This window comes from Ovis aries, chromosome 15, assembly GCF_016772045.2.
Source record: "Ovis aries strain OAR_USU_Benz2616 breed Rambouillet chromosome 15, ARS-UI_Ramb_v3.0, whole genome shotgun sequence".
Taxonomy (NCBI): Eukaryota; Metazoa; Chordata; class Mammalia; order Artiodactyla; family Bovidae; genus Ovis; species Ovis aries.
This window is the reverse complement of record NC_056068.1, coordinates 31,139,694-31,160,996: the sequence shown is the minus strand read 5'-3', so window position 1 is coordinate 31,160,996 and position 21,303 is coordinate 31,139,694. Positions and strand designations below refer to the sequence as shown.

The 21,303-nt window shown below is 48.9% G+C and overlaps 1 protein-coding gene across 1 annotated transcript in view; it reads right to left on the bottom strand.

Annotated features, from left to right (window-relative positions):
• GRIK4 (glutamate ionotropic receptor kainate type subunit 4) overlaps positions 1-21,303 on the bottom strand; it is a 401,304-nt gene that overhangs the window by 171,194 nt on the left and 208,807 nt on the right. The window contains 2 exon segments of the mRNA XM_042232998.1: positions 2,341-2,506; positions 7,350-7,447. Coding sequence (XP_042088932.1) covers positions 2,341-2,506; positions 7,350-7,447 — 264 coding nt within the window.

Below are 21,303 nucleotides of genomic sequence, written 5' to 3'. Positions count from 1 at the left end.
AGCCCCAGCTCAGATTTGTCATGTACCAGCTGTGTGACCTTAAGTCAAATTACTTAGCAGCTCCCAGACTCTTTGCTCAGCTCGGAATGACTGAGAAAGAGGGAGGTAAAGTGGGGAAACATAAGTGAAAGTGCTTTGCAATCTGCAAGGAATTATTTGAATGTCAGAGAATGTCAATTCCAATGGAAAGAGCCCTGGGCTAGGAGGCAACCATATCTAGCATAGTGCTTGGCACACGGCAGGTGCTTAACCAACATCTGAGCAACTCATGTCCCAAAACCCAGGAAGAGCTGCAGCAGAGGAAACAGGGCTCAGCTTTAAAGCAAGAGGGACTGTGGCTAGACATAAGAAAGAACTACCTGTCGGGTTGCTGAGACACTGTAACCCAGCACAGACAAGAGCTGCAGAGCAACCTTTGCCTGGCCTTATTTACAGCCTGTCCTGTCCTCCAGCATCCCCAATGGATGCATGGGGTGAGCCAGTTCAGTCCTGCCTGAGTGGGCTGGTGGCAGAAATTTCCCGGGGAGAATCCTTGATTCTGTTAAACCTTTCAGTGGTGTAAAGATGCCACGCAAGGAAGGCCACCTGGTGGGACGCAATGTATCCCAACTGTGTTCCATTGAACACGAGCATCCTGTGTGGGCTTTTAGATCAGCATCCTTTTGGGGGTATATGATCAAACCTATCTGGAAGGTGCTGGGGTAAATAGTTGTTTTGGCCACAGGACAACTCAGAGTGCCCATGGTAATGTGTGCTGAAGTTCTCCACGAGGGAGAAAGAGAATGAAGTGTTATCTAAACATTTCTCTCTCTTTGGGGGGCTACAAAATGCTTTGTCCACAAAACCTTTTCATCTAAAGCAATGCTATCCAATAGAACTTTTTGTGAGGATGGAAATGTTCTCTGACTGCACTGTTCATATGAGGTTTTTGAGCATTTGAAGTATGGCTAGAGAGACTAAGAAACTGGACTTTAAATAGTATTGAATTTTAAAATGGGACATTCCAACATTTCCAAAATCACCGGGTTGTTGAATAATTAAATAAAGCATTAAAAAAAAAAACATGCATAGGGGACTCTCCTGGTGGTCTAGTGGCTGAGAACTCACCTTCCAATGCAGAGGATGCAAGTTTGATCCCTAGTTGGGGAACTAAGATCTTACAAGCTGCGGGGCAACTAAGCCAGTGCCGCAACTACTGAGCCTGCCCGCCACAACTAGAGAGAAGCCCATAGCGCAACTAGATAGCCTACACGCCACAACTAAGGCCCGCCACAGCCAAATAAAATAAAAAATATATATTTGAAAAGTATGCATAGTTGGGACTCAGTTACTTTGCTTCTTGGGTAGCACAGAGCAAGTACTCATTTTGTATTAAATAAATGAATGAATGTACAAGTGGAGGCAGTGAGGTGCAAAGGTCCCATAAGAAACGGGTCTGGCCCTTGGCAGGGAGGGGGCTTTTGTTTTCAGATGCTGTGGGCATTCCGGGTTGGAGGACGGGCTTACCACACTGAGCGGTTCTGAGAAGCCATAGCGGCCCGAACAGGAATGGTGTACCTTTGCCTGTGCAGCCCACCCAGACCCTCACGGTAAAACCTGCACAGGACACGGATGTGGGGGCTTGCACTCTGGGCCCTGGCGGGAGCCAGCAGCCAGCACCTGCCTGATTGCATGTGGGTGCACAGCTGCCACGGGGGGGTGGAACACAGATGCAGATTTGCTAGAATGTGCTGGCCTAAATTAGCTAAATCTCATAAACACTGAATTTATGTCGCAAATTGAGAGTCAGAGAAAACACATTTCTAAAACCTGCATTTGCAAGGAAAAAAATAAATAAACTTTACCAGGAATTGACCTTGAACCTTGTTCCATCAGCTAAACCTGCTCTCCAAGGAAAGAAGCTCTTCAACCCATCAAATACAAATGCATCCAATTTTATATTTTTCCTCTCTCTCTCTCTCTCTCTCTCTCTCTCTCTCTCTCTCTCTCTCTCTCTGTGGCTCTTTAACAATGAGGCTGAAAATGTGGGAATTGCATTTGCAGATGCAGAAAGTCTTGGCGGTTGGCTAGTCTCCCTGTAAACCAGCTCCTCGCTGTTCGGCCCATGCCCGGGGAATTTCTGACAAAGGGGGCCCCTGGACTGCTCTCTCTTTCACAAACACACACAGAGACAAACAGCCAAGGACACCTGGGAAGGCCCGAATCCTCTGGTTATCATCTCTAAGATCAGAAAGAGCCCTCCCCTGCGGGGTGTGGTCTCCAGCCAGGGAGGGGCAAACCAGTCCGGTTGACACAGACAGGACCTGACCGTCTGGGCACAGCCAGTCTGGGGAAACTTACATTCTGCTTTGGCACAGATGAGGCAGGCGGTGGTGCAGTTGAAGAAGTTCAGGACCCCAGCCACAGCCACGCTGATGTCGGTGTTGCTGGGGTGGAGGTTCAGGGTTGTGAATCTCTGGAACTGGAACTTGATAAACTCCTCTGGGGCCACTTTGAAATGAGGGACCTGGGAGGAGGAGCAAAAAAAAATGGGCAGCGGGGAAGATTGGAGAACAAGTGAGAGAGAAAGAAAAGAGGGACGGGTGAGATAAGGCTGCAGAGGGTGGATTCTTCCGTGAGCAACCTTTGCCTGGTCGGAGATGGGGCTTATGGGAGTCAGGGCACCCACACCATAGGAGGAAGATGAGATGGCATCTCTGGCAAAGCTCGGGACCCAGGATGGCACACCGTGCAGCCAGAGACCTGGATAAATGGACTGTGGACCGTGGAACGGAGTTCTGTGCCCTCAGAAAGGCAAAACAATAGGTCTTTATTTTCAGGTGCCCACTGCTAGGCAGAGAGACAAAGGGCTCTTGAAGGCATAATCCTTATATTATTTCTAGTTAATGAATCAGAGCAGAGATGGCAAAAAGAGAAAAATATTGCCCTAGGGACTAACCAAAGGGCCCCCTCAACCCAGCCTAGCCAACAGATGTATAAACCAGTTCCGGACAAAATTTCTTGGTGAAATCCTGGGATGTGTTCCTCTGAAGACACACGTGAGGATGGGAAGCGCTGAGCGCTGGGAAACCAACTAGAGAGCCTCCGAATGGAGCCAGGTAAATAAATACCTGCTTTGGCTTCATTAGGACAGTGTCAGGTTCTCTCTGCATCTATTACTGACATTTCCGGGAGGCACTGCCCCTGCCTTCTGCCTCTGTTCTCCCAGAAATAGATAGTAACAGGCTGTGATGGCTGCTTTATTGGCGGCTTAGGCTACTGGGTAGGTAATAGGAAAGTTAAAATGTAATAAGCTGCCATCCTCCTTGATTGCATTCTGTCACCCTGGGACCCAGAGCCAGAAGAGCTAAAGGCTGTCCGTGTCTCTACCAGAGATGGGGCTGAAACCTCATCCCTCATGCTCGCTTAGGGTGCCCAATGTAAGGGTTAGGTTACTATGAGCTTGCATTTGAACTAACGTCAAAGTGAGCAAGATTGAGGGTAGACAGCAAGAAGAACTCCCTGGTAGTGAATTGGTTGGTTCCTAGACTGGGTTATTCAGGCATGATTGCAGAAATTGTCTCTGCCTGGGCTGGCCCAGAGTCTGGGATGATGTTGACATGGTCTCTGGAAAATTCTGCTAACTTATCCTTTTAAGTTTCTGGAAGAAGTCAGCCAGAGACCAGAGTTCCCCTGAGACTGGGATGAGGGGAGGGTAAAGATTTAGCAGAAACTAGGCAGAAAATTCCAGAATTCAACTAGGATTAGCCCTTTAACCATAGAGAGAAGGCAACCAATATTTCCCAGCAGAGAATGGAAAGCATAGCACTGGGGAGACGGCCTGATGAGTAATGACCGAAGAGGCTGAAAAGTGACATTGACCTGGGGTGTGTCATAAGGGGTCTTTCTTCCCGCTGATATTTTGCAACCCTTACAATCTGTCTTAAATGAATCACAAATGGACCGTGAATGGAAAAAAGTTCACAGAGGGGTAAGCTGGAGGCCAGGGCTGGGCAGGGTAGCCAGGCTGCTTGGCTCACACATTTGAGGATCTCTGCCCAAGGCCCTCCCTGTGCGGCCATCCAGCCTACTGGGTTCCATCAGCAGCTAACTCACCCCCTATAGAAAGCACCTGTAGAGATTCCCATGGATCTACGGATCCCAGAGATGGAGCAGGAAAAGACTCAGGAATGTGAAGGCTCAGGAGAAAGAGTTTTCGAGTTTGAGTTTACATCCAGGTTCTGCTGTGTGATTTGGGGCAAACTGCTTAGCCTCTCTAGGCTTCATTCACATGGAGAAACAACAGGTATTTCTTGAGCTTTCGGAGGATAAAATGAGACCCTGTGTGTGAAGCATGTGCTAGCCGAGTGCCTAACATGTAGGATAAAGGCAATGCCTTTTCTCCTTCCCTTTCCCCTTTCTTCCCAAATCTAGGAACTCCTGGACAAGCTCTTGGGGCTGTATGTTCAGGGGGCTAGGGCTGAGAGGGTGTCCCTAGGAAGGGGCTGGTGGGGAAGTCTCCCACAGTCCAGCATCTTAAATGCTGCTGTGGAAGCAGCCAGACGCTCTGATGGGTCCAGGTGGGGATGGCCAGGCCAGACCTGCTGACTCTCTCTCAAGGACAAAAATCAATCGGTAACTGATCTGCAATTATAAATGCATCCTAGGACATCAGCATGGAGGTGTAGATCAGGGGAAGAGGTGAGCAGCATGGAGGGGAAGGGCAGTGAGGCAGAAAGCCGCCAGCTGCAGAGATGTTAGCAGCATTTAAAGGGATGAACTCCTCGATGAGGACTCCATTTCTTTTTCCTAAAGCTGAGGGGAATCAGTGTAAGGCAGTTCAGCCTCATAAAATATTAAAAGAAATGCATAATCTGAATGGAAAGGAAAGGTTGCTCTGAAAGGAACATGACCAGACAGATGAGGGGTAACTGTCTGGCAGTTCCCTGAGCAGCACAGCCTGTCTGGCTGGTCACTGGCATGAGGTCCCTGGCAGCAGGATAGGAAGATGGGTGCAACTCGGGGTCTCTGCCTCTGGCCTGAAATGCCAAGCGGGGTTAAAGGATGTGGTCGCTGAGATAAAATAACCACTGAACCCCAAGAGGAGGCCATTCTGGAGTGGAGATAGGGCGGGGGGATGACTACAGGGGACAGAGATGAAAGACAAGAGACAATGGGTAGCTTGGCAACCTCAATTGGTGAAGATCACAGCAAGCGGGAAGTAACAGCCTGCCATAGATGTAAGTTGTTACTTGGAGCCAGCGAGAAAGATTTGAATTAAACATCAGGTCCAGCTCACAGAGGCTGAGGGCTGTGAGATGCTGGAAGGGACTGCGGTGGGACAGAAGCTCTTTTTTTGGCCTGGGCTGGTGCAGGAGTCATCTTTCAGGATGGCTGGGAGTAGGGATGGGGAGTAGTCAGCACAAACCTTCTCTCTAGCATGAAGCTCAGGGGCCCCACCTACAGGGAGTGGTAAGAAAGACCCATTGCAGGATTGGGGCTGGGACCTCAGGGCATTCTACAGTGCTGGTAACAATTCCTAGAGCGGGCTCATAACACAGAGAAGCTTCAATATTCTTCTCAAAGCCTCAGGGACTCACCAAGCCCTCTGATCATAAGAGAAGTGCAGGCATCAAGGAAGTGGCTTCCAGAGAGCCTCCTGCCCCCATGAGGGCAACTCACAAAGCAGGAGCCCCGTCCTGCTGTAAGAACTGGACCCACCCAAGGCTAAATCTTCTGGAAGTCTGAGCCTCCAGGCTCCTACGACAGGTGCAAGACTGACCCTTCCATTCCCCAGTCCCTCTGCTCGGCCCCCTCCCCAGCTCCTGACCATCAAGCTCCATCTGTCCCCAAAAGACCTGTCTAGAAGTCCACTCGGAGAAGGCAATGGCACCCCACTCGGTACTCTTGCCTGGAGAATCCCATGGATGGAGGAGCCTGGTAGGCTACAGTCCATGGGGTCGCTAAGAGTCAGGCACGACTGAGCGACTTCACTTTCACTTTTCACTTTCATGCATTGGAGAAGGAAATGGCAACCCGCTCCAGTGTTCTTGCCTGGAGAATCCCAGGAACAGAGGAGCCCATTGGGCTGCCATCTATGGGGTCACACAGAGTCGGACACGACCGATGCGACTTAGCAGCAGCAGCAGCAGAAGTCCACTGGGAGGCTACGGTGTCACTTTGCCACCATCTCCCAGGAATATATCTGAAGGGGAAGGACTGATTGATTCCAAGATGGACTAGGAAAGCTTCCAGCAGTAGAATCGCTGAAGGTTCCAGTTTGTTTTCCCCTTTGGGAAAAGGAGGGAGAGAGTTATTGGAACAGGGAGCTAGCCCTCTCTCAGAAACTCATGCCCAAGCATCTTCTTTTTCTCTCTTTTACGTTATTTTACCCACTGAGATTTTAATATAGGTGTACATAATTCTCATTTTAAAAGCTTTCATTTTCTTTTTTAGAATAAAGATTTACTGCGCAAATACAGTCCAAAGCTTCGCCCTGTCATTTCTCTAAGAATTGAGCATTTTTATCTCCTGGGGAGTGAGAACTAGAGGGAATGGCCACAACACTTTAGTGAAATAAACCCTGGAACTGATGAATGAAGAAGAAAGCAAAATAAGATCTCTTTTCTAGAGAACTTTTGAAATAGAAGTAAGCTTTCAAACTTCATTTCAGCACTAAAATGTAGCAAGTGGAACTGTTAGTCACTCCATCGTGTCTGACTCTTTGTGACTCATGGACTATAGCCTGCCAGGCTCCTCTGTCCATGGGATTCTCCAGGCAAGAATGCTGGAGTGGGTTGCCAAGCCTTTCTCCAGGGGATCTTCCTGAGCCAGGGATCAAACCCGGATCTCCTGCATCGTAGGCAACTTCTTTACTATCTGAACCACCAGGGAAGCCCCCAAATGTAGCAAGGCCTGGCCCCAAAGGCATTCCTCCCCAGAATCCCAATATGTAAACAGATATGTAAACAATATGTAAACAGAGTATGTAATATGTAAAACAATATGTAAACAATATGTAAACAGAGCCCCTGTGGGGCTCAGACTTGAGACCTCTCAGCCTCCCCTGGACCACCCTCCCCAGCCTCTCCTTCTACCCTCACCCACCAAGGGACGCCCTCTGCCCTGCCCGCCACAGGGCCCCAAGACTCGGAAGAGCTCAGCTTGAGTGCCTTGTTATGAAACTTTTCCTCTGAGTCCCCTCCATCCAAACAAACTGAAAAAAGTAAGTGCCTACCAAGGCCCACTTCTTTCCTTTGTATGGTTGTTATTAGTGACACCTCCGGCCCTTAAGAGTCCAGGATCTCTCTGGGCTCGAGGCACAGGCTGCCAGCCCACAGAGAGTGCCCCCACCCCGGCCCAGCACTCACCTCCTTCTCCCCACAGATGTTGCTGATGATGGAGCTGGAAGCTGGGCTGGAGGAGGGTCCCAGGACAGCGACCACGCCCTTGGGGAGAATCTGACACACTGCAGCCAGCAGCAGGACAGAGCGTGGGGAGCAGGAAAGGAAAGGCGCTCATCAGGTGGGGCGTGGGCTTCAGCCTCGAGTCCTCTGGTCTTCCCCTGATCGCCCCTCACCTCCCAGCCCCCGCATCCTGGTCCCCTCTCCCATCCTTCCAAACCCAGCGCCTCTCCTCCCCTGGACCACTGGGCTCCAGGACATTTTTATTAGAGTTTATGGATGGTATTAAATGAGGAAATGACCTAGGTTATTTCAACATATGGCCTCCGCCAACAGGATGTATAAATTGTCTGGGCTGTCACCGAAGAACGGAAGTGCATGGTGGGGACCTGCACACCGCTCCCCCGCCCTCCTCTGGCCTGGCCTGCAGGATGGGTGCTGGGAGCCCGGACACGGCTGCTGCAGGGGCCGAGGGCTCAGTTCACAGAACAGCCAGCCGGTGTACAATCTATTACTCCCCACCTCCCTGAAAGAGCGAGTCTAGAGAGGAGGAAAGGCAGACAAGCAGAGAGATGAAAAACAGTGAGGATGCTGCAGGCAGAGAGGAGAAAGCGGCTCCGTGAAGGTTAAGGGGAGCAGGAAAGAGAGAAGAAAAAGAGAGGGTGGCAGAGAGGAGCCCCAGCTTTCAATGCCACTTGCCTTTCGCCCGGCCTGGAGCCTGACCCAACCCGCCCTGGAGCCTGACCCAACCCGCCCCCCTCCTTCCCTGAACCCAACAGGTGCTTTCCTGACCAACCAGCATGCTCTATGACCTTGTACCTCTCCCGGGGGAGACACCCTTCACTCCTCTACCCTGGATGCTCACTCACTCACATGTCAAGGAGCATCTCAAATGCTACCTTCTCCTTACCCCTTCCTACCTCTTTTAAGTGGAAATCATCCTCGCTTGGGCTCTGAGGCCCATGGATTGTCCCCTGGTTCTAAGACACTTGTAAATGCATCAATTTCAGTTTGCTGTTTAAATGTTATTCTTCTCACTAGATTTCAAACCCATTTACAGCAGAGCTGAACCGTATTTCTCTCTCAGTCCGCATTTGACGATTCCCTGTCTCCAGCATGATGCTTTTTCTAGGGGCCCAGTTCAAGTTTGTTGAATGAATGACCGGGTGGACGAGGCACGTGGTCAGAAGAGGAGAGAATGTACGATTTTAAAATGCTATAGATTGAGAAAGGAAGTGAGGGGAAAAGGAGGAAACAGATGGACAGAGAACGTAGGACAATTCTCAAGACACACACAGTGATATGAGAACCAAAGAGCCAGCCCTCAGATTATGCCCCGTGATTCCCAGCTGTACTGTAAGACATCCTGCCCGACAAAACTCAAAGCCTGACTGGACACATTTTCCTCCTACTCAACATCAAGAGTCAGGGCAGGGACATCCCTGGTGGTCCAGTGAAGAAGAATCCACCCACCAGTGCGGGGACAAGGGTTCAATCCCTGGTCCAGGAAGATCCCAGATTCCCTGGGGCAACTAGGCCCATGAGCCACACCAACTGAGCCCGTGCCGCAAGAGAAGCCACCAGAATGAGCTCGCACGCCACACCTGGAGATTAGCCCTCGCTCGCCATGACTAGAGAGAAGCTATGCACAGCGATGAAAACTCAGTGCAGCCAAAAATAAATAAACAAAAATGTAAAAAGCGTCGCAGCACACTGAGGTTAAGGAATCGGCCCAGGAGCCTCGTGGAGTCAACTGCGAAGCCACACCTGCAACCTGGATGCTCTCTCTCCTAAAGCAGAGTCCTAACCACTGGCCCACACAGCCAAGTCCTGGCTCTCATGGGGCATGGGCGCTGGGTAGAGCACCAGGGTTCAAATCCTGGTGCCGTGGTTTATCACACAAACAATAGATCCGCGGGGGTCTTCTCTCAGCCCGAGGCACAGGCAGGGGTTCAATCAGTACAACATCACAGATCTCAGCTGACGGATAGACTGTGGGCGGTGGGTGCCTGAGGGAGGCTCATCAGTACTGTCAGAACCATCCCCAGAGACGGAGTAGCTGTGAGCACGCTTTACCATTGTTGCTTTAAGTATTTATCTTATTTTATTCAAGTGCACCAGGTCTTAGTTGCGGCACGTGGGATTTTCAGTCTTCATTGCAGCATGCAGCATCTTTAGTTGTGATATGTGGCGTTCCTGGTTCCCTGATGGGGGATGGAACCCAGGCCCCCTGCATTAGGAGCATGGAGTCTCAGCCACAGGACCACCAGGGAAGGTCAGGGCAAGATTTACCTTTGGAGAACGCTCATCAGAGTTCAAGCTACTGCCACGGAAGTTAGAGCACGTGATCTCAGCCAGTTCAACCCTTCCTGCCAATGAGGGGCTCCGAGTTCACTGGCCATCAAATTCCATCAAATTCCAGCAGCCCCAGGGCTGAAGCTCAGTTCCTGACTTTAACAATAAGGAAACCGCATCTGAGGGATGTTAAGCGACACCCATAAGGTCACACACCTGATGAAGGCCAGAGTCAGTGTCGGATTCAAGTCTGCTGTGATTGTCCCGCCTGCTCGCAGCCACCTTCCGTGTCTGCCCTCGTCCTTGCAGCCACTGCGTCCATCTCTGTCCCCACCCCTCGTCATTCTGCTCTACCTGTTTCCCCACGGTCACCAAGGACCTCTTAGCAGTTCTTATCTCTCTCTCGCAGCTAACGATTACATTTGTTCGTTTGAATTTCACGATACCTTTTGGTCCTGATTCTCATCTGCTTTTCTGAAAGGTCTTTCTCATTTCTTTGGCCAACGCCTCTTCCCTCTGCTACCCACTAAATTTAGATTTTGTCCATGCCTCACTCTCCCTGGGCATTCTCATCCTTACCTGTGGCCTCCACTCATCTCTGCCCAGGCGATCCTACGCTCTGAAAGATGTCCTGGGTTTAAAACAAGTTCCAACTACCTGCTGAGTGTTGCCACAGGGACTTCCCTCTCCTGTCCTGCAGTAAGCATGGACAGAGTGAGGCAGAGAGAGAGAAAGCACAGGCCTTAAGAGCACGGGCTCTGATGCAAGCCTATCTGAGTATGAGTCTTGGCTGGATCACTGCTGACTAGCTGTGACACCTTGAGCAAGACCTTGACCAAGCTCCCTGAGCCTTCATTCTCATCTATAGCACTGAGATGCTAAGAGCACCTCTCCTGTAGGGATGTTGTGAGCATTAAGGTGACTTAATACATACAAAGTATTTAGAGTGGTATTCTTGCTGGGAAAATCCCATGGACAGAGGAGTCTGGTGGACTGCAGTTGGACATGACTGAGCGCGCACACACACACTTAGCGTGGAACTGATATGCCACAGGACTCTTACGACTATTCCCAATACATCATATCTGTTATATACTTTTCATATATAGTCTGACTTGATCACCACGCTTCCAGGAAGATTCATTAGTATCCCCACTTTACAGATGGGGAAACTGAGGCTTAGAAAATTTAAGTAGCTTGATCAAGCTCACACAGGTCATATATGATAGTGTCACTCTTGAATTTAAAGCTCCATATGGGTTTCCCCGGTGAACTCAGATGGTAAAGAATTTTCTTGCAATGCGGGAGGCCCAAGTTCGATCCCTGGGTTGGGAAAACTCCCCTAGAGAAGAAAATGGCAACCCACTCCAGCATTCTTACCCGGAGAATTCCATGGACAGAGGAGCCTGGCAGGTTATATAGTCTGTGGGGTCGCAAAGAGTTGGACATGATTGAGTGAGTAACACTTTCACTTTGGGCATCAAAGCCCAAACTCCTAACCACTTCATTTTACCATCCCTTCACCTCCCCCACCTTAGCTCCTGAAGTTCAAACCGTGGTCTCTTTGACTCTTCCTTGCCTTCTCCCACTGAATCTACTCACGGGCTACACCAATCAGCAGCCAGGTTCTGACCATTTGACCTGCTCATCCCCCACCATCCTCTCCTTCTCACTGCCACTATCAGTTCCATCAGCCCCTTTACTATCTGCCTCCTACAGGCTTTCTCTGGATTCTTCATATCCAATCCGTTCTCCACACTGAGGCCAATTATAACCCTAAACGTGCGTCTGTGTGCTCCTGCAGACCAGAAAGCTTGCCTTATTCATCTCTGTGCCCTCCACAGAGAGCAGGGCGGGACTCGAGAGTTATGTGCTCAATAAACTGCCACTGAACCACACTGAAGCCCACTCAACTCTTACCACAGAAAATGGGAAATAAACGAAATGTCCCATCATAAGGAAATAGTTATCTAAAGTGTGGGTCATATACCCAAGTGGAATATTACTTAGGCATTTACAATGCTTATGAACAGTTTATAATAGTATTAAAAATATTTATGTAATAATATTAAGAGAAAGAAGCAGGATATAAAATTATATGTGTATCTATATGAAGGTTACAAGTAAGTAAATACAGAAAATAGGCAGGCACCGTGGAGTGATTGGAAGAAGAGGTTATTAAAGCCCATATTTATTAAGTGCTAATTATGGCCCATTCTAAGCACTTTATATGAATTGACTTACTTAATTCCGGAAACAGCTTGATGAGAGAGATACTATCATCTCACCTTCATTTTACAGATAAGAAAACAGAAAAGTTAAAGGGCAGAGTCAGGATTCAAACCCCCAACCCCTGGCTCCAGGGTCGGTTCCCTAACCACCGTACCACACCACCTCCCTTGGCCATAAGTGATTAACCGAGATCGCAGTAGAGATTGCCTTGACCAGGGGAATACTACATGATGCTCTTTTTTCCTTCTCTCTACTTTCTAATATAAATGGGCATGTATTCCTTTCATAACACATCGTTATAAAAAATAAAATTTCATTATCAAAACATGTCTTCCAGTGAACAAGTAAAATCCAGACAGGTCTGATCTCCTCAAGAGATGACCCTTCTAGCCCTTTCTCCCATCACGTCTCCTCTCATTTCACACAAGCTCACCTGGCTCACACTCTGCAGTTTCTTACCTGAGCCTGTTCCAAGCTGTTCTCTCTAACTAGACCAGCAGTCTTAACCCCACTGCCTGAGATCTATGGGCAGAAGTCAGTGGTCTGTGAACATTTGGCGGAAGAAAAATGGCATTATTTTCTCTAACCCCTAACTGAAATTTAGCATCCCCTTCAATTTGGAATAGAGGCCATAAACCACAGTATATTAACAGTAACTGTGACTCTGTCATTGATAGACATCACAAGTGTTTTCAGATCATATTACAGTATTGCAGAGATCTTGAAATACCATTCATATTCATAATTACTTCGAAATTACACTAGTAGTTAGGCCTGATCCTAGGTCTGGCTATTCAGTACATTAATAAAGAAATATGTATATTTATATATCACTATCAAAATATTTTAATTGCATGTCTGTCACAGGAAAGAGAGTGGAGCTCAAAAGCATGCGTCACATTCCAGGTCATGTCAGAGACCCTGGGACAGCTGCCAAGTGTGGGTTCCTGGCTTCGCACAGGAAAGAATCCAAGAGCGAACCACAGTAAAGTGAGTTTTACTCACAGAGGAAACAGGCAGAGTGGGGGCCATCTCAGAAGGCAAGAGAGGCTCCAGGGTAAGGGGTGGTCAGTTTTTATTGGGGTGGGTAATTTCATAGGCTAATGAGTGGGAGGAGCATTCCAGCTATTTGGGGGATGCATAGGTGGTCAGTCGCATCCTACTCTGCAGCCCTATTGACTGTAGCCACCAGGCTTCTTTGTCTGTGGGATTTTCCCGACAAACATATTGGAGTGGGTTGCCATTTCCTTTTCCAGGGTTTCTTCCTGACCCAGGGATGGAACTTACACTTCCTACATCTCCTGCATAGCCATTGAGGAAGACCGATTTGGGGGAAGGGATGAGATTAGGGAAGGGGTGGGAATTTTCTGAAATTGGACCACTGCCCACTTTTTGACCTTTTGTAGTTGTCCTTGGAACCACCATGGTGCCTGGGATGTGTAAATTAGCTTCCGAATGTTACAATAAGCATATACTGAGGCTCAAGGTCAAGTGGAAGGCAGCTCCTCTGCTATCTTAAATCTAGTTCATTCTAATCAGTTTATGTAGTGTGCTCGGGCTACGTCATTCTTTTAAAGGTGCCTTGCCCCTTTCCTGTCTCATTTCCATATAATTGTTTTCCCTCCTTATCCTATCTATGCAATTCTATTTGTTTAAAAACAATTTTCTGAGAAGGAGTACTTTAGCACCTGTAAACTACCATGGTCTATGTCTTCTCTTGCCCTTCTGTCTGGAAAACTCCTACTGATCCTCCAGTGCCCAGCTCAGTTATTGCCCATAGGCAAGAAAGCACCACTCCCTCTCGATATTCACATCCCACTGTGGTTCTGAGTCAGCTCTATGCTGGAAAGATCAATTTCCCTGTTCTCTGAATTCCTGGCCTGCTTCTGCCCCAAGCTAGGTTTTTTCACCAGGTCTCAATACAGAGAAAAGTGAAAGTAAAGTCGCTCAGTCTTGTCTGACTCTTTGTGACCCCATGCACTGTAGCCCACCAGGCTCCTCCATCCATGGAATTTTCCAGGCCAGAGTACTGGTGTGGGTTGCCATTTCCTTCTCCAGGGGATCTTCCTGACCCAGGGATCAAACCTGGGTCTCCCGCATTGCAGGCAAACGCTTTTACTGTCTGAGCCACCAGGTAAACCCCAATACGAAGAAGCTTCTCCTAAAAAATATTATTAGAGAAAGTCACAATCCTTTATTCTCAATTTTAAAATCCCAAAAGCTCTTACAGTGGATGGTATCATCAAACTCATTTAGCAGCAAAATCTGATCTAAGTAGATAGATGTGAAGAAGATATTTATAATATGTGACTATCTGAATGTAAGTATGCATTTGATTTTGAGAGTGGGGTTCAGCCCCAAGCCCCATCTGAAATGCTATTTAATGTATAGTATAAGCAGGACATGACCTTTACAGAACCTGAAAAATTCTGAAATCTAAACACATCTGGTCTCAAGGGTCTGGGGACCTGTGCCTTTGTGAGTGTCCATCTCCCATTTCCCACTGCATCTGAAACTCCTTGAAGGTAGGGGTCACAGCTATTCAGTCCTGGCAAAAAGGAATTACTCAATAGATGCTTGCCCAACTGAATCAAAATGATCCAAAATGAGTGCAATGAAAGTGAATTATCATCTTCCCAGCAGCTGGGGCCTGGGGAATTCCTGGGACCTGGGAATTGTTCTTTCATTCCCTATGAAGGATGCCTGCTTGGTAGAAATGAAAATTAGTTATAGATGACCTCGGCTCTAAAACTTCCTGAACCCCAATGCTGCAGGCCCCTGTCATCCCGTGAGGATCTCTGAGCAGTCTGAGGGATGGAAGGGAGGGAGGGGCACTCTCCTTCTGCCTCCCAGGGAGCACTGGAGATGTGAGTGATGTTGCCATGGCAACCAAGTTTCCCAGCCAGCAGAGGAGTTGGAAGGCAACTGCCGGAGCAGCTGCAGGAGTAAAACACCACGATGGGGTGCTGTGAGAGGGGGAAACTTCCTCCCCTGCAGACACCAGCTCAGGCTCGGATGCGAAGCCTCCTTAGACACCTGGGCTGGACCAGAGGAGCCGATGGGAACTTAACCGTCTCTGAGTCTTCACAGGGAGGGGAAGGGTCTGGCTGTGATGCATATGGTCCAGAGTAGTCACTCACAGGCTCACTAACTTCAAGCCCTCCAGGGAAGGGGTAGCCTCCTGGGTGGGGACGAGAAAACTGGGGCCTCGTCACTTACAGTACGGTGCTCTCGGAGATCCTGTGATAAATTATCAGGGCCACGGGGAGCTGAGAGCAACGTGGAGCAGACGCCGGGAGAGCTCACATAAAAACACTTTAGGGCGCAGAAGCCCGAGTGGAGCAGTAGGGCAAGGTGTCTCTGTGTGCCTGGTCATGCTGTGCACTGCGCCCAGAGCAGAACCCCGACCGTCCAAGCAAGGCAAACAACCGCCTTCATCAGCACCAAGGACCGCCTGTCTCCTCCTTGTGCCAGAGCCTCCAGAGCACGGTCCACTCTCAGCCCTGTGAATGAACCAGGACCTAAAAGGATGGCCTTGCTGAATTCTAAGCCGAGAGGGGAAATGGGAGGGTAGAGTGCCAGGGCTCTGCAGCTTCATGCCCCAGGATGGATACCTCCCTGGTCAGAGTGACCCAGAGTATCTGAGATCTCAAAACTGCCACTGGCTGTCACAGGGATGAAATGAACAACATGGGGAATATAGTCAATAATAATGTAACATCTTTGTACGGTGACAGATGGTAACTAGACTTATCATGGCGATCATTTTGTAATACATAGAAATATCAAATCACTGTAATACACAGAAGCAAACAACAGTGTTGCAGGTCAATTATCTTTCAAACACAAACAAACCAGCTCATAGGAAAGAAATTAGATTTGTGCTCACCAGAGGTGGGGAGTGCTCGGAGGGGCAATTAGATGAAGACTGTCAAAAGGTACAAACTTCTAGTTATAAAAAAGCTGGCAGGCAAAGTACATGATTAGTATAATTAACACTGCTATATGTTCTATATGAAAGTCAAGAAAGTAAATCCTAAGAGTTCTCATCACAAGGAAAAATTTTTTTCTATTTCTTCAATTTTGTATCTATGTGAGATGATGGATAATCACTAACTTTACTGTGATAACCATTTCATGATATGTTCAGTTCAGTTCAGTCGCTCAGTCGTGTCCAACTCTTTGCGACCCCATGAATCGCAGCACCCCAGGCCTCCCTGTCCATCACCAACTCCCAGAGTTCACCCAAAGTCATGTCTGTCAAGTCAGTGATGCCATCCAGCCATCTCATCCTCTGTCATCCCTTTCTCCTCCTGCCCTCAATCCCTCCCAGCATCAGAGTCTTTTCCAGTGAGTCAACTCTTCGCATGAGGTGGCCAAAGTATTAGAGTTTCAGCTTTAGCATCATTCCTTCCAAAGAACACCCAGGACTGATCTCCTTCAGAATGGACTGGTTTGACCTCCTTGCAGTCCAAGGGACTCTCAAGAGTCTTCTCCAACACCACAGTTCCAAAGCATCAATTCTTCAGCGCTCACCTTTCTTCACAGTCCACCTCCCACATCCATATATGACCACTGGAAAAACCATAGCCTTGACTAGACGGACCTTTGTTGGCAAAGTAATGTCTCTGCTTTTGAATATGCTATCTAGGTTGGCCATAACTTTTCTTCCAAGGAGTAAGCGTCTTTTAATTTCATGGCTGCGGAGGCGGTCCTAAGATGGCGGAGGAATAGGACGGGAAGACCACTTTCTCTCTCACAAATTCCTCAAAAGAACATTTCAACGCTGAGCAAACTCCACAAAACAACTTCTGAATGCTGGCAGAGGACATCAGGCAACCAGAAAAGCAGACCATTGTCTTCAAAAACAGGTAGGAAAAAATATAAAAGACGAAAAAGGAGACAAAGGAGGTGGGGAGGGAGCTCCGTCTCGGGAAGGGAAGCCCGTCCCGGGAAGGGAAGCCCGTCCCAGGAAGGGAATTTTAAGAAGAGAGGTTTCCAAACACCAGGAAACACTCTCCCTGCCGAGTCTGTGGCGAGCCTTGGAAACACAGAGGGCAACATAACAGGAAGGGGAAAATAAATAAATAATTAATTTCATGGCTGCAATCACCACCTGCAGTGATTTTGGAGCCCCAAAAAATAAAGTCTGACACTGTTTCCACTGTTTCCCCATCTATTTCCCATGAAGTGATGTGACCAGATGCCGTGATCTTCGTTTTCTGAATGTTGAGCTTTAAGCCAACCTTTTCACTCTCCTCTTTCACTTTCATCAAGAGGCTTTTGAGTTCCTCTTCACTTTCTGCCATAAGGGTGGTGTCATCTGCATATCTGAGGTCATTGATATTTCTCCCAGCAATCTTGATTCCAGCTTGTGCTTCTTCCAGCCCAGCGTTTCTAAGCATTATGTTGTATACCTTGAACTTATACAGTGCAGTATGTCAGTTATATCTCAATAAAACTGGAAGGAAAAGAAACACCTGCCTTTGGCTCCTGTCACCAATGATGTATCACTCAAAGCCTCAGCCCTAGATCACCACAGAAGCAGCAACACCATTTATAGGGACTTCACACATGCAAGCACCAGGGACCCCAAAGCCTTACAATCATCCCATGAAGAAGGGGTTACGTTACTAGCTCTATTACTGATAATACTACTAATAGATGAAATTTATCAAGAGTTCACCTGACTCCTGGCACTGCTGTACGTGTTCTAAGTGCATCATCTCAGTCCTTGCAGCAACCTCATGAAGTGAGAACTCATAGTATTCCCATTTTACAAATGGGGAGTCCAAGGCTCAGGTGATAATTCTGTGATGGTGGTAAACCCAAGATTAGGATCTTGATCACTGTTCTACACTGCTTTCCAGTCCCCATTGCCACAGCCCCCACAAACACTCTGTTTTAGTCAGGCCCAGCTATCATTGTGCCCCAAAGTATCCCATTTTTTTTCCTGCCTCAAGCATACTACTAAGCCTTCTGTGTGGATGCCCTCTTCCCTTTGCCTCACCTGTCAATCATTGCAAAGCCTGGCCCAGAGGCCTTACCTGACCACCCAGCCCCATCTGTGACCTATTTCTGAACCCCCTCTGCTCTTCTCTGAGCCACTCCCTGGCAAGCCCACAGCAGAGCTACTGAGATTTATGTCACTTTTCAGATGTGTGGTCTCAGCTGTCCTCTGGGAAAGACTGTGAGCCTCAGTTTTCCCCTTCTGTAAAAGGAGGCAGTGGAGCCAGGTGATTTCTTCAGTTCAGTCACTCAGTCGTGTCTGACTTTTTGCGACTCCATGGACTGCAGCATGCCAGGCTTCCCTGTCCATCACCAACTCCTGGAGCTTGCTCAAACTCATGCCCATCGAGTCGGTGATGCCATGCAACCATCTCCTCCTCCGCTGTCCCCCTTTCCTCCTGATTTCTCAGCACTGTAATTCAATGTGTCTCTGAGTCCCTATTATGTATATGTGATGTGGGCAGCTGAGGAAAGGGGAGCAGGGAACACTTGTCGAATGACACTACACTATTTGGATGCCTTCTCTTCTGGCTTCTCACCTTCTCCCTTATGCTGACTTGGAGTCTTTCTAGAGAGCTGACGGAGGAACGTTAGCCCTGTTGCCAAAATATTGGCTCTCCGTGCACCAACGCCAAACAGAAACACCGGGGCAGAGTTATAGAGGAGAAAGAAAGAGTGCCTTTACTTCTTTGCCACGCAAAGAGGGAGCACCAGAGGCTAATGCCTCAATAACTATGGCCCCCTCTCTGGGTAACAGGGAGAGGTTATCCAGTCAGGCAGGAGTACGCAATAAGGATCAAGGCTGTAACAGTCTTGCATTCTTCTTTCTTCTTCAAAGGTTCAAAAGAGTGGGGTTGCTGACAAGATTAGGGTATGTGCAGGGTTTTAGGTGGTCCAGTCTACTCATTGGAAAAAACCTTGATGCTGGGAAAGACTGAGAGCAAAAGGAGAAGGGCGTGGCAGAGGATGAGTTGGTTGGAGAGCATCACTCGATGGACATGAATCTTTGCAAACTCTGGGAGATAGAGGAGCCTGGAGTGCTGCAGTCGAGTTCAGGTCAGTTCAGCTCACTCATTAGGTCGTGCCTGACTCTTTGCAATCCCATGGACTGCCGCACACCCAGCTTCCCTGTCCTTCACCATCTCACAGAGTTTGCTCAAACTCATGTCCATTGACTCAGTGAGGCCATCCAACCATCTCATCCTCTATCGTCCCCTCTCCTGCTGCCTTCAATCTCTCCCAGCATCAGGGTCTTTTCCAGTGGGGTCGCAGAGAGTCAGACACGACATAGTGACTGAACAACAACAGGTGGTTTCCTGCCTGCTCCTCTCCTGATGAGCAACTGTTGTGCCCTTTGGAACTCAGAGGTCATGGAGGCTGGAGTCTTTCCTATGAGAAATGAGAGGCAGAAAGGCTTCCATGCCCAGGAGCCCCTGCTCGGCATCAGCCCTCACTTACTAGAAACAGCTCTGGATCGCTGGAGGTCATGCATGTGGAGCCTTTGAGAAGCTCAGAAGCCTGTGCAGGAGGGGCAGCCAGGCAGCCGGAACCTCACGCTCTCTGCCCATCACTGGGGCCTCGCGGGGCCTGAGAACCAGGCACCTCTGGGTTTCCAGGGGAAACGGTGTGGACAGCTGATAGCATGATTGGCCTCACAGGGACAAACTCAGGCAGAGGTGAGGGGCTGACAGGAAGCCTCCTGCTTTCAGCTCTGCAGTAAATTAAACCTCAAACTGACTCTGACAGTGGCAGGCACGGTGCCTCCGGGTGTCTGGGTGATAAGGGGGTGGCGCTTAGTTAAGCTCTAATATGTTCGCCACAGGAGACACAGGGATCTATAGGAACAGAGGAGGGTGAGGCCTGTGGGAGCTGCCTGCACAAGAAAGGCCGAGATGGAGATAAGATACGGAAGGAAGGAGGGAAGGGACAGGCGGGCCAGGAGGTGACCTGAGAGGTCTTGTCCAGCCCTCTTATTTCAGATCTGTGGGCCGCACAGAGGGAGCCGGGAAATCAAACATCAAGAAGCCCGAGGCGATGATGGTGACCAGGCAGAGAGGTGGAGGGGATCAGACGTGGGTCTGAGGGAGCTTTATAGGTGACCTTCACTTTAGATAAACTCACCGCATGAAATGTGAACCAGATAGAAGCGAGGTGGTTTGCTACTTGTATCTTTCCAGTGTCCGAGTGAGTGAAAGTGTTAGCCACTCGGTTGTGTCCGACTCTGCGATCCCATGGACTGTAGCCCACCAGGCTCTTCTGTCCATGGCATTCTCCAGGCAAGAATACTGCAGTTAGCATCCATTCCCTTCTCCAGGGAACCCAGGTTGTTATTGATTAACACCCCATGTGATACTTTCCACCTCCCAGTCTCCCTTTCAACCATCAAATGAGAAGGCTGAACTCCACACCCTAGCATCTTCAGTTTTACACTTCATCATCTTTGATTCTGAAATTGCCATTGCTTCTCTTGATGACACACCTGCCCCAAGTGTGACTCATTATTTGTGCAGGTTTTGAAACTTGCCTATTGCCGAAAGCAGGCACAAGGGTACCCTGTAGGATTGCTACCATCTTCACTTAACCCAGAGCCTCTGCTTTCTAAAACCAAGAATGTCATCACTAGGATCTCTTTCATCTCCCTAAAGTGGCGTCCCCAGGCATAGGGTGACAGATGTGAGGTTGGGGGGTGGGGGGTTGGTCAGGGCCCCAGAGCCACTCAAATAGATTTAAATTAACAACGCAAATCAGCCCCTAGCCCAGGGGAGACACCGCCACCAGGAGACAGCAGTAGCTGGCTCTGGGCAGCATCTCGTGACTTCCAAAGGCTCAGAACTGTCGGATGCATCAACCCAGAAAAAGGGAAAGAGAGTGGAATATTCAGTTATGATCGAGGCCCCAGGAGGCACCTGACATTAAGACAGGCCATGTGAAAGGAGGCTGGGAGGTAGACTGGGCTGCCTGGGAGGGATGGCTGAACTCTGAGACAGAGGAGAGAGAGGGGTGATGGTAAGAGGTAGAGGAAGCCAAATCCAAGGAGGCGGGGGCATAAGGGATGTGTGGAGAGAATAGTGAAAGTGTTAGTTGCTCAGTTGTGTTCAGTTTGGTGACTCTTGCCAAGCCCCACTGTCCATGGAATTCTCCAGGCAAGAATACTGGAGTAGGCAGCCATTTCCTTCTCCAGGGGATCTTCCCAACCAAGAGATCAAACCCGGGTCTCACGCATTGTGGGCAGATTCTTTACCGTCTGAGCCACCAGAGAAGCCCGTGGAGAGAATAACCCAACAACAAAATCCACAGCTGCCACTTCCTAACTCCTTGGTATGTGTAGGTGCTAATGAACTCACCTGCACTGTCTCCTGTTGTGCTCCTAATGACCCTAAGAGGT